Source organism: Sinocyclocheilus grahami, unplaced genomic scaffold, assembly GCF_001515645.1.
Source record: "Sinocyclocheilus grahami isolate Dianchi unplaced genomic scaffold, SAMN03320097.WGS_v1.1 scaffold217.1, whole genome shotgun sequence".
Lineage (NCBI taxonomy): Eukaryota > Metazoa > Chordata > Actinopteri > Cypriniformes > Cyprinidae > Sinocyclocheilus > Sinocyclocheilus grahami.
The window spans coordinates 124,436-138,454 of record NW_015505396.1 but is presented as its reverse complement, the minus strand read 5'-3'; the positions used below and the strand labels follow the sequence as shown (position 1 = coordinate 138,454).

Here is a 14,019-nt window from a genome sequence, read left to right as displayed (position 1 = left end):
ATCGGCTCCTGTTGTTCATGTTTGACTCATAGAGTGATGTGGGCAGGCGAAGTTCTGTTCATCAATCATGTCTATTAACATTATGAAGTTATCTATATGCCTACTAAAGGCACAAATGATTCACAAGGGTCTTTCAAATTATCAAAAAATCTAGATGGATAAACAGATGTACAGTAGAGGACAGAAGAGAGACTCTTTATCACATATGGGCATACTGTCCTACAGTATACCGTCCCATTAGCTATTAGCTATGCCCATGTTCTCTGAGATCTAGTCTTTGACTAAATATTTCTATAAGTTTCCAGTCCTTTCTTTCTAATGTAGTAGATTTAAAGGTATTTAAATTTAGCATATTCAGAATATAAAATAATCATAGGAGAGGAGTGGAGGATGTATATTGGACAGGCTTCTTCAGAGCAATACCATCTGGTCCACTGGTTTCAACCATTCTGAATGTCTCCACAATACTCTGCCTTCCCAATGAATCACACAGTTGAATTTATTTCTTGTATTTAACGACCCCAGAAGCAGAGCAAAGGATATTGCTAATATATAATTTTTCAAATTGTTAAGTTAAATATCTGAAAGGAAGCAAACCCCCACAAGGATTCTTTCTATTTTAATTCCGGAAGCTGCGATTATACTCTAGAACCCTCCAGTGGTGCCTGTAAGAAAAGGTGGTCTTGTGAAGTCCAGCTGCTTATCAAACACTACTTTAGTGTTCCTGTGTTTCCACCAGTTCTGAAAAAAAAATCTGATTTCTCTTTCTCTCTCTCAGATAACAGAGGAGGAAACGGCCACACAGGAGTGTGTCTGGCTGTGTGTGGGTTTCCACCACTCCTGTTACTTAAACGTCAATATAACGCACACGCATCCTGCCACAATGTCACGGAGGGAACGGCCGTGGTCGGTGTACAGGTCGAACACTTTAGAGCTTTGCTCAGAAATGCTTGGACTAGCATTGGAAGGTATACAGTAGTACCAGTGAACTTGGGTTTTGATATTCTCTTGTATTACATTTTACGTTGCATTATATCAGGTCAGAATTATATCACTTTTTCTCTTTCTCCTCTTTGTAGGGAACAGTCAAGATCCAGATGAGCCAGTACTGGAGTTCAGTCTTGGTCAGTTTTGTTTTTCCAACCATCACATACTCAATATTTTCTAAAGCAGCAGAAATGGCACCAGAAATGAACTGTTCTCCATTAGCAGCCAAGACTGCTGGGCATAAAATGGTTCAGCTGGCTATCAGATCTGATCTTTAGATTGTAAATGACACTGAACAGTAGTATAAATATTTCTGTGAGAGCTCTGTGTCCTACTGTATGCTTATGTGAAGTTAACCACTAAAGCAGCTGCGCTTGGATTAAGTGACTGCCTCCATCTCACATAAGTTGTAAATAAAGTGGTTTAACTGTGGAGGTCTAATTATATCTCTGAGAACCAGCAGGTCTTAGCAAATAACACTTGAAGTATACTGCAGCTCATTCATATATACAATGCTTCATCTGGAAAATCTTCACACTGTCATGACCCTGAATGTGAATGTGATTGTGTAGTCTGCAGCGAGCTGACCACACCGTCTCTGGACCGAAAACCCAACAGTTTTGTCGCTGTGAGCTGTACCACACCTCCTCAGGCTTTCTGGACCAAATATGCACAGACAGAAATCATTGAGGTGAGCGTGAACGATACTAATTGTAATTTGATTCACTAGGGCATATTTCTGTTATGTCACTCTTTGCTAATGCTATAAATTAATCCGGGAACCATTTAATAAGTTCATGAACACTTCAGTTATATGAATGTATTATTTGTTTAAAAAAAAACAATTAAAGAAGTATCCATGTGAAATATTATTAAAATTCGTAATAACTGTTTTCTAATAACTGTCCAGTGGTCAACCGATGCCGATTATTCTTTTTTGTATCCATTTACTTTCTTTGTTTAAAAGTACTGTCTAATAATTTAGGTCACACTTTATTTTAAGGTCCAATTCTCGCTAGTAACAAACCATTAACTACGACTTTTGCCTTAATAAACTCCTGATTTGCTGCTTATTAATACTTAGTAAAGTAGTTAAGTTTAGGTATTGGGTAGGATTAGGGATGTAGTTATGTTAATAATAGGCATGCAAATTAGCAACTAGGTAATAGTGAGAATTGGGTTCTATTCCAAAGTGTTACCATAATTTCTTAGACGGAACTGTTAAACAGAGACTGTAAACCAATGAAGACTGGGAGCATGGGAGCTCTGTGCACTCAGACGCTGTCAAAATAAAAGTCCCGCTTCTGACACATCAGCTAAAGAGAAAAACTTATCAGCCGATTCAGATAATTCAAAATTTCCAAATATTGGCCGATATATGAGCCTTGGCGATAAATTTGTCGACCACTAGTCTTCAGTGTCACACAATTCTTCAGAAATCATTCTAATATGCTGATGTTGCCGTTCTAATATGCTGCGTAATATTTTCCTGGAAACTGTAATACTTTTTTCAGGATTTTAAAAGAACAGGATTTATTGAAATAAGAGTTCAGTAAATAAAATCAAATAGTTCAGCTATGTTACTGATTAAATTGGTAAATCCTGTGTTTGTATGTTTTTATTGAATAATTCATTAAAAGGATCAGCTCATAAGTCATATGTTTGTGAATGTTTATTTTGGACTACAAACTCGGGTAAAATATGATTTATTTTGCCGTAAGGCTGTAGAGAAAACTATTGCATAAAATCAAAGATTGGTTGTGGGATTTTAAGAATCATCATCAAGATCATTCAAATGAAGGTCACAATTAATCAGAAAATCTATATTTTTGTCCAGCCCTAGTGTGTAGAGTTGACCACTTGTGATCACCCAAGACGGATGTTGTTTTTCTGTCATTTATGGAACAATGTGGACTGATTTGGATGACTAATCGAAACAAATGGTTTGACGTCTGTTTGCAGGGTACAAATAATCCCATGTTCCTCAGCAGTGTGGCTTTCTTCCAAGATTCCCACATTAACCAGCACACACAGGTCAAGCTCTCTGTGTACGATGTAAAAGATCGCTCACAAGGAACGGTGAGATAAATACCACGCACAACAAATGAGAAGAACCGCTCTGATTCTGCTACTTTGTCTTTATCTTTTGATCCTTTTATATTATTTTTCTCACTTTCTAGATGTACCTTCTTGGCTCAGCGATGTTCCCAGTGAAGGATCTTCTGCTGGAAAAGAACCACAGACTAAACTTACCTCTCAGGTGATCCAACCATCTTTGTTTGAAGTCATGACAGTTTGAGCAGTCTCATCTAGAGGGGCATCTAGAAGTGGTTCATTGCTGAAAAGGACACAGGCATATATGTATGCAGTTTGAACATATTGACATCTGTTATCCCTTTTCCTCAGGTCAGCAGAAAACAAGCATGTGGGTAGTATTACAGTCATCGCCTGGCAGCTAGAGGAGAAGAGAGATCAGCATACACCAATCAAACAACTACAAGACACCGTCAATGGCAGGGTGAGCCTGTCTATGCCCCAGTGACCCAACGAACAGCATGTTTGATCACTAGTTTTATGCATTCTGACATGTTTTTGTTATTTCGTGTTCCATTGCTGCAGATTGTCCTCTCCGTGGATGAGAGTCTGACAGAATCTGTGGGAGTCAGAGTGAAATACGCCTCACTGTGGAAAGACTCCTTTCTACGATCTGGTAAGAATGTCAGCCACTAGAAGAAAGGCTTATTTTTCACACCCTAAAGGCCTTTCCACACTGAGCGCTAAAAAGCTAAACGAATATCGGACGCGATGACGCGCTGGAATAAAATAATAGATTCCTATGGATGCTTCCACATAGACCACGAACATTCGCGCACCGAAAATGGGAATGTTTTTTTCCGAACCAGTCGGATGAATCTTTTCAGTTTCGCAAAGCGAAAACACGGGCCGTCCAATAAAATTTGAGCATTACATCACGTGCCTGGATCAGCTGCTGTTGCACAAAAAGTCAAGAGTGGTGGCTCGGTTTCGAAAACCAGTTTAAACTACTGTAACACAAGAAGAGTATCCCGAGAGAGAAGAGAGTGGATGACGAGTTTTTGTTATCTTTGGTATCTGAGAACAGATTTATTCTCACATGTTCTTAATATAATTTCCATTAATTATCCACTGAATTATGTGATCTGGAGTGTCCGTTTTCTTCCACGTGCGCAAGTGTTATGAGTCAGAGTGCGTTCACTCTAGATCTTCCGTATTAATAAAATCGAGGGAAACATTTTTCTACACATGAAATATGAAAGCAAGTAGACATATGATTATGACAATATATTTTCTGTATGTGTTTTGTATACAGCTCATGGTATTTTTATAACAATAAAGGATATTTATGACAATAAGCAGTGTGGCGTTATTAAACATACAAAGAGTGCATGTCTGCCTAGAATCAAAATCAACTATAGATCACTATCGGGAGTTATTACAAGCACTCGATGATGGTTTAAAGTGGGTTTTAAGCAAATACATTAATAATTACACAAATTTTTAAATGTAGCTTGATGCTAATTGTACTTCTATTTATATTTTAAGATGTTTTCTTGTAAGCATTGTAGCGAATTTAGCTCATGGGGAAATATGAATAATTAACCATAACTAGTTATAATTAACTATTCATATTTTAGATCCAAAATGGTTTGTGTTTCTGGCGTAGAACCAAACTTTATTTAGCTATATTAATTTAATGCTGTATATTGACCAGTGGACGATGTTAAATCCATATATGAGATACATATCTGAGGTAAAATGCATTGCTGGTCGGCGCCACCTAGCGTGCAGGTGTGAATTAGCAGAAGGCGAACAACCGTTTCGCGTTCGGTGTGAAAGCACTGTTCGTCGGCGATTCGCCTCGCTTTTTCGCATCGCATTCAGTGTGGAACGGCCTTTAGACTTATTCATTGTGATGGAAAGGCAGTGTATGGCCAAATGTGTGGGGCATATAACTGTTTCAATAGAACAAAGATAAATGTTAATTGGAAAAAATGCTCTAAACACGTCATTTTGTATTCATTTAGGACCCCATGTTCATTGGACATTGGGCTTTCAATCTCTATATTTTTGTCCTGCCTGAAAACTACTTCTCTATATGATGATTGGATGAGCTCTCAAATGCATGGGACTCAGCAACCATTGGCTAGTCATTGAAACATAATACTACAATTAAAATTGTATAAATGTTATTTGCATTACATAACAAAGCATTACAACAAGTGGGCATTTTCAAGAAACATGCAGAGCACACATTTTATTCAAAACAGTTGGCAAAATGAAATGTTTTGTGAAATATTAACATTAAAAGTAACTTTTTTTTTCTATTTTAATATAATTTAAAATTTAATTTATTTCTATGATAGTAAATCTGTATGTCCAGCAGCTATTCTGTACCAGTGTTAAAGTCTTTACTGTCACTTTTGACCAATTTAATGTATCCCTGTTGAATAAAAGTATTAATTTCTTTCCAAAACTTTTGAATGGTTGTGAAAATTGTGAGTAATTAAAAAACAGCTGAACACGGAGTGCTCGGAGATAAACATACCGTTAAAGAAGTCTGTTTTGACTCGTTTTATTATCAAGAACTTTATTGTCATATGTACAAGGTACAATGAAATTATTGTGTTTATCTCACGATAAAGACGGGGCTAGGTTATTATTAAAAAAAATTACATTTACATTTAATTTACAGCTTTTCTGTAGTAGTTTGAGAAGCAGCTTTTTGTAGCAACTTTGCACAAAATTTTCATATCTTGCTTTAACAAGTGTTGAGTGACATCTGTGCTTTCTCATTCTTGAAAAGCACTGGCCACTGCTTGATACATGTTGCTTAATGTCTCTATGGAAAATATTGACAGAAACAGTGCTTTTCCCAAGCTCAGTGGCACTTAGTTCCATTTGTATTGACAGAAGTGAAATCCAGGACCTGGTCATAATATAAATGCATGCAAGTACAGTTTTAATGCTACAGCCTGGCACAATTGATTTCTCTTTATGGTTTAATTCTATTTCTGTCTCAGTGTTTGGTGGCACCATGTCGCGTATGTACCGTTTTCCAACCACTGATGGGAATCATTTACGGATCCTGGAACAGATGGCTGAGAGTGTCCTGTCACTTAACATTCCACGACAGTTCGTCAAACTCTTATTGGAAGAGGATTTCTCCAGGTGTGCATCGTGATCTTAGACATACACACAGTTGCATCCACACTATGACCATTTTGATGATGTGAAAATGTGCAAAGAGCACTCCTTTACATGATCCTGTTTTTGATGTAGGGTATCTGAGCTGGAAGAGTTGGGGGAGTTATCACCGTGTTGGGAGAACCTCAGACGGCAAATCGTGACACAGTACCAGAGCATCCTTCAGACCTATCAGGATACACTCACAGACCTGCAGGACTACAAAGGTCAGTCTGCATTTGGAGGTTGCAAGAGGTGTTCCTGTTGTGTTACACTCTTCATTTCAGAACTTTCAGATGTTAAGTCCAAATATGTGAGACTGATAGTGTTGGAGTCAAAATATAATTCAAAACTTGAAAATAAACTAGCATTTGAACATTTTGAAAAATTACAGAAAAGGAAGGGGAAAAAAATAGATTCTTCGCTATTTCTAGGTCTCTGACCAACATTCACTAACATGAAATTGGATAACGTGGTCACCAGGACTTACACTTGCTTCATGGAGTCCATACCAGCTAAAATGCATAAAGTCATTACATTTACATGCATTAATACAAGTATTGAAATCACTTACATGAGACCAAAAACTGAGCAAAAATATGCAGTTTGGTGTAGTTGCTGATATTTATATGGCCAAAAAGTAAGATGAAATTCTGATATCTTGTAATGTAAATCAATATAGTATACTATCAGTATAGCAGATTACTTGCCTCAAATGCATATAAATATGATTTGTCACTCAATATATCCCAATAATGTGTCTTAGTAAAATGATACTTAAATGTTTAGCTTTATGAAGCTCTGTAGTATTCAATGTGGGGGGCAAAACATATAATGCAATGCAATACATTGATACAACCTGATGTATCATATTTGATACTCACATTTTAACATGATTTTTCTCAAATGTATACATGGATAATCAAGTTGCTTCAGTCTAGTAAGTGAAATATTACTAACAATGTAAAAGTTATTCTTATGTTTACATGATAAAAAAGACATGTGTACCACGACCTGAAGATTAGAAATTTTTTAGAATGATACTAATAGCCCTATTACTTCCTAAAAATTTGTCAATTATCAATCATACAATAAGAGGGATGCAGCTGATTGTGTACAACAGGTTTTTCAGCAGAGTTTTAAACATGCTGATAACTTTGTTTAAATTTGTATGTCAAATATGGTTTAGTTGGCTTTATATAGGGTTAAACTGACAAAAAACACCTCCAGATGACCCAGAATTCTATGAAAGATTCTCCAGTGACATGTCTACATTGTTTGAATGATAAAGGGGTATCAGGAGATTTCTTTCTCTCTCTATCTCTCTGTGTCTTACAGGTCCATCATTTAAAGCCAGTAATCTGAAAGCAGAGAGAAAATTGGAATTTATGCCTACCAACCTCCATGTGCAGAGAATGAGGGTTCAAGATGAGTCTGGCTGTGGTTAGATCTATTTCATTCATTCTGTGTACTTATTGTATTAGTCATCCTGTTCCCCTTTTTTTATTACCCTCCATTTGAAAGGTTTTTTTCACTGCTCTATATTCTTGTTGGCCACTTTGGTATATGTGCTCTTTACTGAGTCAGTCCCAGCAGGCAGTAAGAGTTGTTATTCCAAGCACTTTGCACATGTCAATAGTCTCTCATTCAGAAGTTTTCATACACTCAACACAAAGACACACTCAGACGATCACTGATGTTCTTTTAGTTTTGACCCCCCTAGTCTTGCATTTACACTTCCCAAGCTATAGTGCTACATGAAAGTGACATTTCTTTAGAAAAAGGACTGTAGTAGGGCTGCACGATAAATCGCATGCGATTGTCATGCACATCTCGTCAGTAAAGCCGGTTCTGTGATTATTAGTAAATCTACATCGTGTGCTTTCAGATGGAGCGGCATTTAATACACAGAGCCGTAGATCACTGATAAGCTACGCAGTATCGCGTTCATAATCGTAGATGAATCGCCTTCGATTATGAACGTGATATTACGTAGCTTGTCAGTGATCTACGGCTCTGTGTATTAAATGCCGCTCCATCTGAAAACACGTGATGGAGATTTACTACTAATCTGTCCCAAATAACAAAGTAAAACTGAAAAAAAAAAAAAAATAATCGACTTTAGTCATTGATAGAGGTAGGTGAGTTTGGGGTAATGAGAAAATACATCACTGGAATGCGAAGTAGCGTATGGAAGCCCACGACTTTAATTTTTTATTTTTCACACTTCTGCCACTTGTGACTCACAGTCTGACTTCTCGCAACTTTGTCTCTTAATTGTAACTTTATATGTCACAATGCGGTTTCTCATGACTTTTTCACGTAAGTTGTGACTTTTTATCTTGCAGTACGATTGTACCTCACACTTGTGACGTAATATCTTACAATGCATCGTCTTGTGACTTTTTTTTATGTATTTGCGACTTTTTATCTCAGTGTAACTTTACTGCAACTATTTCACGCATTTGCAAATGTATATCTCGCACTGTGACTTTATGCCTCCCAATTATGTCTTTTTATCTTGCAATGTGACTTCATTACTCACAATGTGCCTTCTCTTGACTTTATTTTCCCAATGTAATTGCAACTTATCTCAGAATGCAACTTTATTTCTCATATATGCAACATTATATTTCACAATGCAACATAATTTTTCATAATTCCAAATGTATATCTAGGAGTCCTACTATATCTCACAATTGTGACTTTATATCTCGTAATGTAGCTTTATATCTCACAACTTTGTATCTACGACTTTATTTCTTATTTTAAGCTCGGTCTCATTATCTTTTTTAAATGTTTACTCTGAGGCAGAATGGATGTGAGATACATGTATGTTACACTGCTGATCTTCTTCATGGCAATGTGCAGAGTCACTGTTGTTCAATTATTTTCAACTACTGACAATAATTATATATTAAGAACTAAGTTGTTCATCTCATGACATGGATGTGTGTGTTTATGTATCTAGATCACACCTATGATGTGGTTACGATCGGGGCCCCTGCAGCTCACTGCCAGGGCTTCAAAAACGGTGGTTTGCGGAAACTATTACAAAAATTTGAGGAGGCAAAAAAAGTGTAAGTTATGTTTGTCTGTCTAGTTTTGAAAATATGCAAGATATGAACTGAGTGTACTGTACGTGTGTGTTCACATGTACATGCATGTGTTGCATGTGAAGGAAGAGCTATCATGTGATTTAAGTTTCAGGTAATGACCTAAGTGACAGGTGGCATTTTAGATCTGTTTTGTTAATCGCTTGTCTTGTAGTTTCACTGAAGTAAATTTGATCCGTTTCCTTTTTGCTGTAATATGTTTACAAGAAATACATTTGTGTGAGTTAATTCAAGGATAAAACTATTCAAACAACCTTTAGGAACATTTAAAATCGCACTAGCCATTTGCTAGCTTTATCATTTCATATTGAACAAACTATTGTATTTATAGCTGTACAGTATTTTTTTCCTGTTAATAATGTAGAATGTATATTCTGCTTTCAAAAGCATTGCTCTCATCAGTGTTTATCACCTTCTCTTTGGCTTCTTTTGGTTGTGTGTTGGTTTGCTAGTGTTACATTATTAGCAGTTTTCCTTTAAGAGACACTCTTAGTTTATTTTTCATACGTTTTAATTGCATTTTTGCTTTCTAATCAGCATTTATGAGGAGGAATGGTGAGTTAGTTTGAACTTATTTTTTTGTTTGTTTGTTTTTTTTGTGGCATTTATTGCATGACATCTCTGATTTAAAACTTGGTGAGCTGCAGCTTTATATCCAGAGCTCATCTTATGCATTGTGGTATTGCCTTCGATGTTGCCTTAAAATTTGGAGGCAACATAATTAGATTGCCTATGTTTTGAAACAGCCTTTGCGCCGGATGAGCGCATATGATGTCTACGCTGCCTCACTATGTTTTGGAACAGAACAATATTCATTATTCTGTGATTCCATCATCCCTTCTCTGTGGTCACTTAAAAAAGAGGTGTGTGTGTGTGTGTTTGAATAAAAAGTCTATAATTGTCTTATGCTGAGCACGCACATATATATCGGTGCCTCCTGTTGAATTTTTTCTTGTCATTTAGAACCTCAGGTTGATTGTTACTTTTCTTGGCTGATGTACTGCAATAACTGAATCTCACTTATAAATGACTGTGTTGTATTTAGTCCCCAAAACAAAAGAATATATATTATTATATATTAATTTTAGGGTCATTGAGGTTTTCTCTTTTTTTTTTTTGCATTACACAATTTTCATGAAAATTAAACAATTTCCCTCAAGGTTCTCATTCATTTAATTTGGAAAAATGTCATTCTCAGCATAAATTAAATTCAGTACTGCTTTATTTAATGAGTAACACTTTATTTTACTATTTAAAAATATATATAAACTATTTTACGATTTTAAATAATCTCTAACAGATAATAATAATCAATAATTAAAACAATCATTCAGTTATAACTTATCATCACAATTATTTTTTAAGTATTTTTGCAATGACAGTATAATGCAAAAAAAAATTTGTACATACATTAATGGTCCCTAAACAGGGTTTCCGCGGGTCCTTAAAAAGTCTTGCATTTAGTTGTATCAAATTTAAGGCCATAAAAAGTCTTATATTGTATAAGAAAGTCTTAATTATGATTTCTTAATTTTGGGGACGGAAAGACCAGAATTACGATATGGTTTAATGTGACGATTAAACTTCAAAAGGCTATGATTTCATTAGATAAACATGAGCACTGCACATTTCAAAGTCTGGTGCTACACTGATTTGTGTACTGCCGTTACCGGGGAAGCCGTTAAATAGACACGCTTCTTCATGCAAAATGCAGTGTCCTGCATATTACATTTAAAACAGAGGTGAAATATGACCTGGTTCTTTACAGGTTCACTCAATCATGTGTTTCCTGAAATTATACTGCTGGTTCATTCAAGATGTACAAACACACTCCACTGTTGCTGTACCTTTGTATTGTACAGAAGCACTTAGTGAAACAGATCTGTCATCCCTGAGCACCTTGTTCTCTTTGCTCTGAAAAATCAAGATTGAGGACCTGAAGTGTTTGGTGCTTGTCATAGTCTCTGGAGCATCACTGTCTGAATGAAATGCACAATCATTATCTGTCTCTTGTTGTGCACTAATGTAGTGGTGTGTATTTATTGCTTGTTTGGTGTGTGTTTAATTAACCAAGCTCTCTTTGGTCCAGCAGCAGTGCTCTGTCCAGCTCCCAGTCCATCGTCTACATCCCTCAGGATATTGTCCGTGCCAAAGAGATCATCTCCCATATCAACACGCTCAAGACTCAGGTCAGCTACTACGCTGAGCGCCTGTCTCGCGCCGCTAAAGAACGCTCCGCTAACGGCATGGAGAGAACCCTCGCCATCCTAGCGGATAAGGTGGGTGTCAAAGTACTTTATATCCATTTGACGATACAAAATAACACATTTAATTTTCCTAACTTGGACCCAGTGTGGTCTGAGGCGGACACTATAACTCCTTTTTCTCTCTCACTTTCAGACACGACAACTGGTGATGGTGTGTGACTGTAAACTGCTGGCATCTGCAGTGCAGGCCTTGAACGCAGCTAGACCCGAGTACATTGCCTCTAAAAACTCACCCTCTGCTGATTCAGAGCAGGTGGTGCTGAGGAATGATCAGGACACACTACTGGCCAAATGGAGTGGCAGGAACAGTCGTTCATCCCTCCAAGTTGATTGGCATGAGGAAGAGTGGGTAAGAAAGCTTTAGAGGCCTGTTAACAGCAAATGCATTGTAACATATCATCCATTAAAAGTAAGCTATAAAAAATCCTTTAACTATAAAGTTTAAAAAAAATTTACAGACAATATTTACACAAGATTTTCACTATTCCCTGACAGCAGTTTGGATATATCAATCAAAATCGTTTGTAATCTGGTGTAAATGTGTTCAGGTCTATTGTTAATCTTGACACATCTATACTACCATTCAAAAGTTTGGAGTCAATAAGTTTTTGAAAGAAGTCTCTCATGCTTACCAAGCATTTATTTGCTAAAAAAAAATAAAATACAGTAAAAGTCGTCATATTGTGTAGGAGTCATATCTTTAACTATTGTCTATTTTAGTATATTTTTAAAATGTAATTTATTCCTGTGATGGCAAAGCTGAATTTTCAGCATCATTACTCCAGTCTTCACAGTTTCACGTGATCCTTCTGAAAACATTCTAATATGCTAATTTTGGTGTGCAAGAAACATTTCTTATTATTATCATTGTTGAAAACTGTTGTTCTGCTTAATATTAGATACATATCATGTTACTTTTTTTTTTTGTATTCTTTAATGAATAAAAGGGCTGGGCGATAAAACGATAACTATAATTCTCGCGATAAAATTTTCCTCGATAAAACGATAACAAGAGTTCGATATAATGTTTATGCGCCAAAAGGGGAACGAACCAGCGCTATTCAGTTACGCTCGACTCAAAGTTCAAACGGCAGCGCAGTGCGATCTCACTAGAGTAGATGCGTTTACTCACTGATAAGTCTTAAGTCACGCAAGCACTAAACAGCGCCATGGTATTGTGGCAGAAATGTGGGATATTCATATTGAATTTTATTATATTATTAATGTAGACGTATTAAAGGAGAAATGGAATATAATTACAGTATTTTTTGTTTTTAAGTTATTGTGTTTGTGCATTTATACTAAATGTATTTAGACTACCGTTTTTCATACAAATACCTAGAAACCATAAAGTTAAATTTTTACAATGGTATTGAGGTGCTGTGTGGTTTAACTGTGGTTATCATGATCTAAATGTATGCTGTAATGGAAGACCAATGGTTAATGTTAGTAAAACTCAAACAGTCAGAATAATAAAATTTCATCATATAAAAATGAGGTTGTGACAATGTTTACAGTCGTTACTGTTTTTGATAATGAACAAATTTACATCTGCATCCTAATTCAAGCTAAGCTACTACTGTCAACTCAACTCAAACTACTGTCAAATGTGCATTTCTAAGAGACCAAAAAAATGTAATATTATTATTGCAGCCTGCACTGCAAACTGTGCTGAAGATACGTGTCATCAAAGTCAGGCAACACAAACCTGGTTCATGATTTGAGACTATCACTCATTAGAACATGCAGAAGCTAAGAAATAAATGTGTCTACTATTATATTTATTTTGTTAAGGAAAAATGACTGGAAGAGTGTTCCAAATGTGAATTCAACAATGTGAAGTGCTTATCATATTCTGACCATAAAGAGTCATTTAAAACCACAATTAATGGTCTGGTTTCTACAACTTTCACTTAGGAGCAAAAACCTGCCTTTAAACTTGAAAGAAATAAAGATTTGAATAATTGTCGATAATTATCGATATCGACTGATATAAAAAATGTTGTGATAATTTTTTTAACCATATCACCCAGCCCTAAATAAACTGATTTTTTTTTTTTTTTTGTGACAGTGTAAAAGTTTTACTGTCACATTTGATCAGTTTATCAATTTGATAAGGTTTTGGTTTGGGTTAAAGTTTCATTTGATCAGGTTTGCTCAATATTGATTTTATTGAAACCCAGATAAAGAAAATACTCCCCAAAAATCCCTAAACTAACTGTTTGTCCTAAAACAATAAACATTATTATTATTATTATTATTATAGAAATGCATGCTTTCATTGTCTTACACATAAAACAGAGCAAATACACAACTTTGCCCATTTATCAATGTAAATAAAAGCCTAAATTAAATATGTTCATCATATAAAGTGATTGTGTCTCTTCAGAAGAAACTACTCGATTCAGATGGATTACTTTTACTGT

General features: G+C 35.8%; 1 protein-coding gene across 1 annotated transcript in view; it reads left to right on the top strand.

Annotated features, from left to right (window-relative positions):
- The first annotated feature begins 782 nt into the window (after positions 1-782).
- LOC107596323 (type I inositol 3,4-bisphosphate 4-phosphatase-like) overlaps positions 783-14,019 on the top strand; it is a 24,981-nt gene continuing 11,744 nt past the window's right edge. Inside the window, exons 1-14 of the mRNA XM_016287031.1 lie at positions 783-968; positions 1,080-1,124; positions 1,560-1,678; positions 2,950-3,066; positions 3,168-3,247; positions 3,394-3,505; positions 3,607-3,697; positions 6,048-6,195; positions 6,307-6,437; positions 7,549-7,653; positions 9,182-9,290; positions 9,864-9,881; positions 11,419-11,605; positions 11,727-11,942. Coding sequence (XP_016142517.1) covers positions 884-968; positions 1,080-1,124; positions 1,560-1,678; positions 2,950-3,066; positions 3,168-3,247; positions 3,394-3,505; positions 3,607-3,697; positions 6,048-6,195; positions 6,307-6,437; positions 7,549-7,653; positions 9,182-9,290; positions 9,864-9,881; positions 11,419-11,605; positions 11,727-11,942 — 1,563 coding nt within the window. The 5' untranslated portion in view covers positions 783-883. The remainder of the gene's footprint in view (positions 969-1,079; positions 1,125-1,559; positions 1,679-2,949; positions 3,067-3,167; positions 3,248-3,393; positions 3,506-3,606; positions 3,698-6,047; positions 6,196-6,306; positions 6,438-7,548; positions 7,654-9,181; positions 9,291-9,863; positions 9,882-11,418; positions 11,606-11,726; positions 11,943-14,019) is intronic.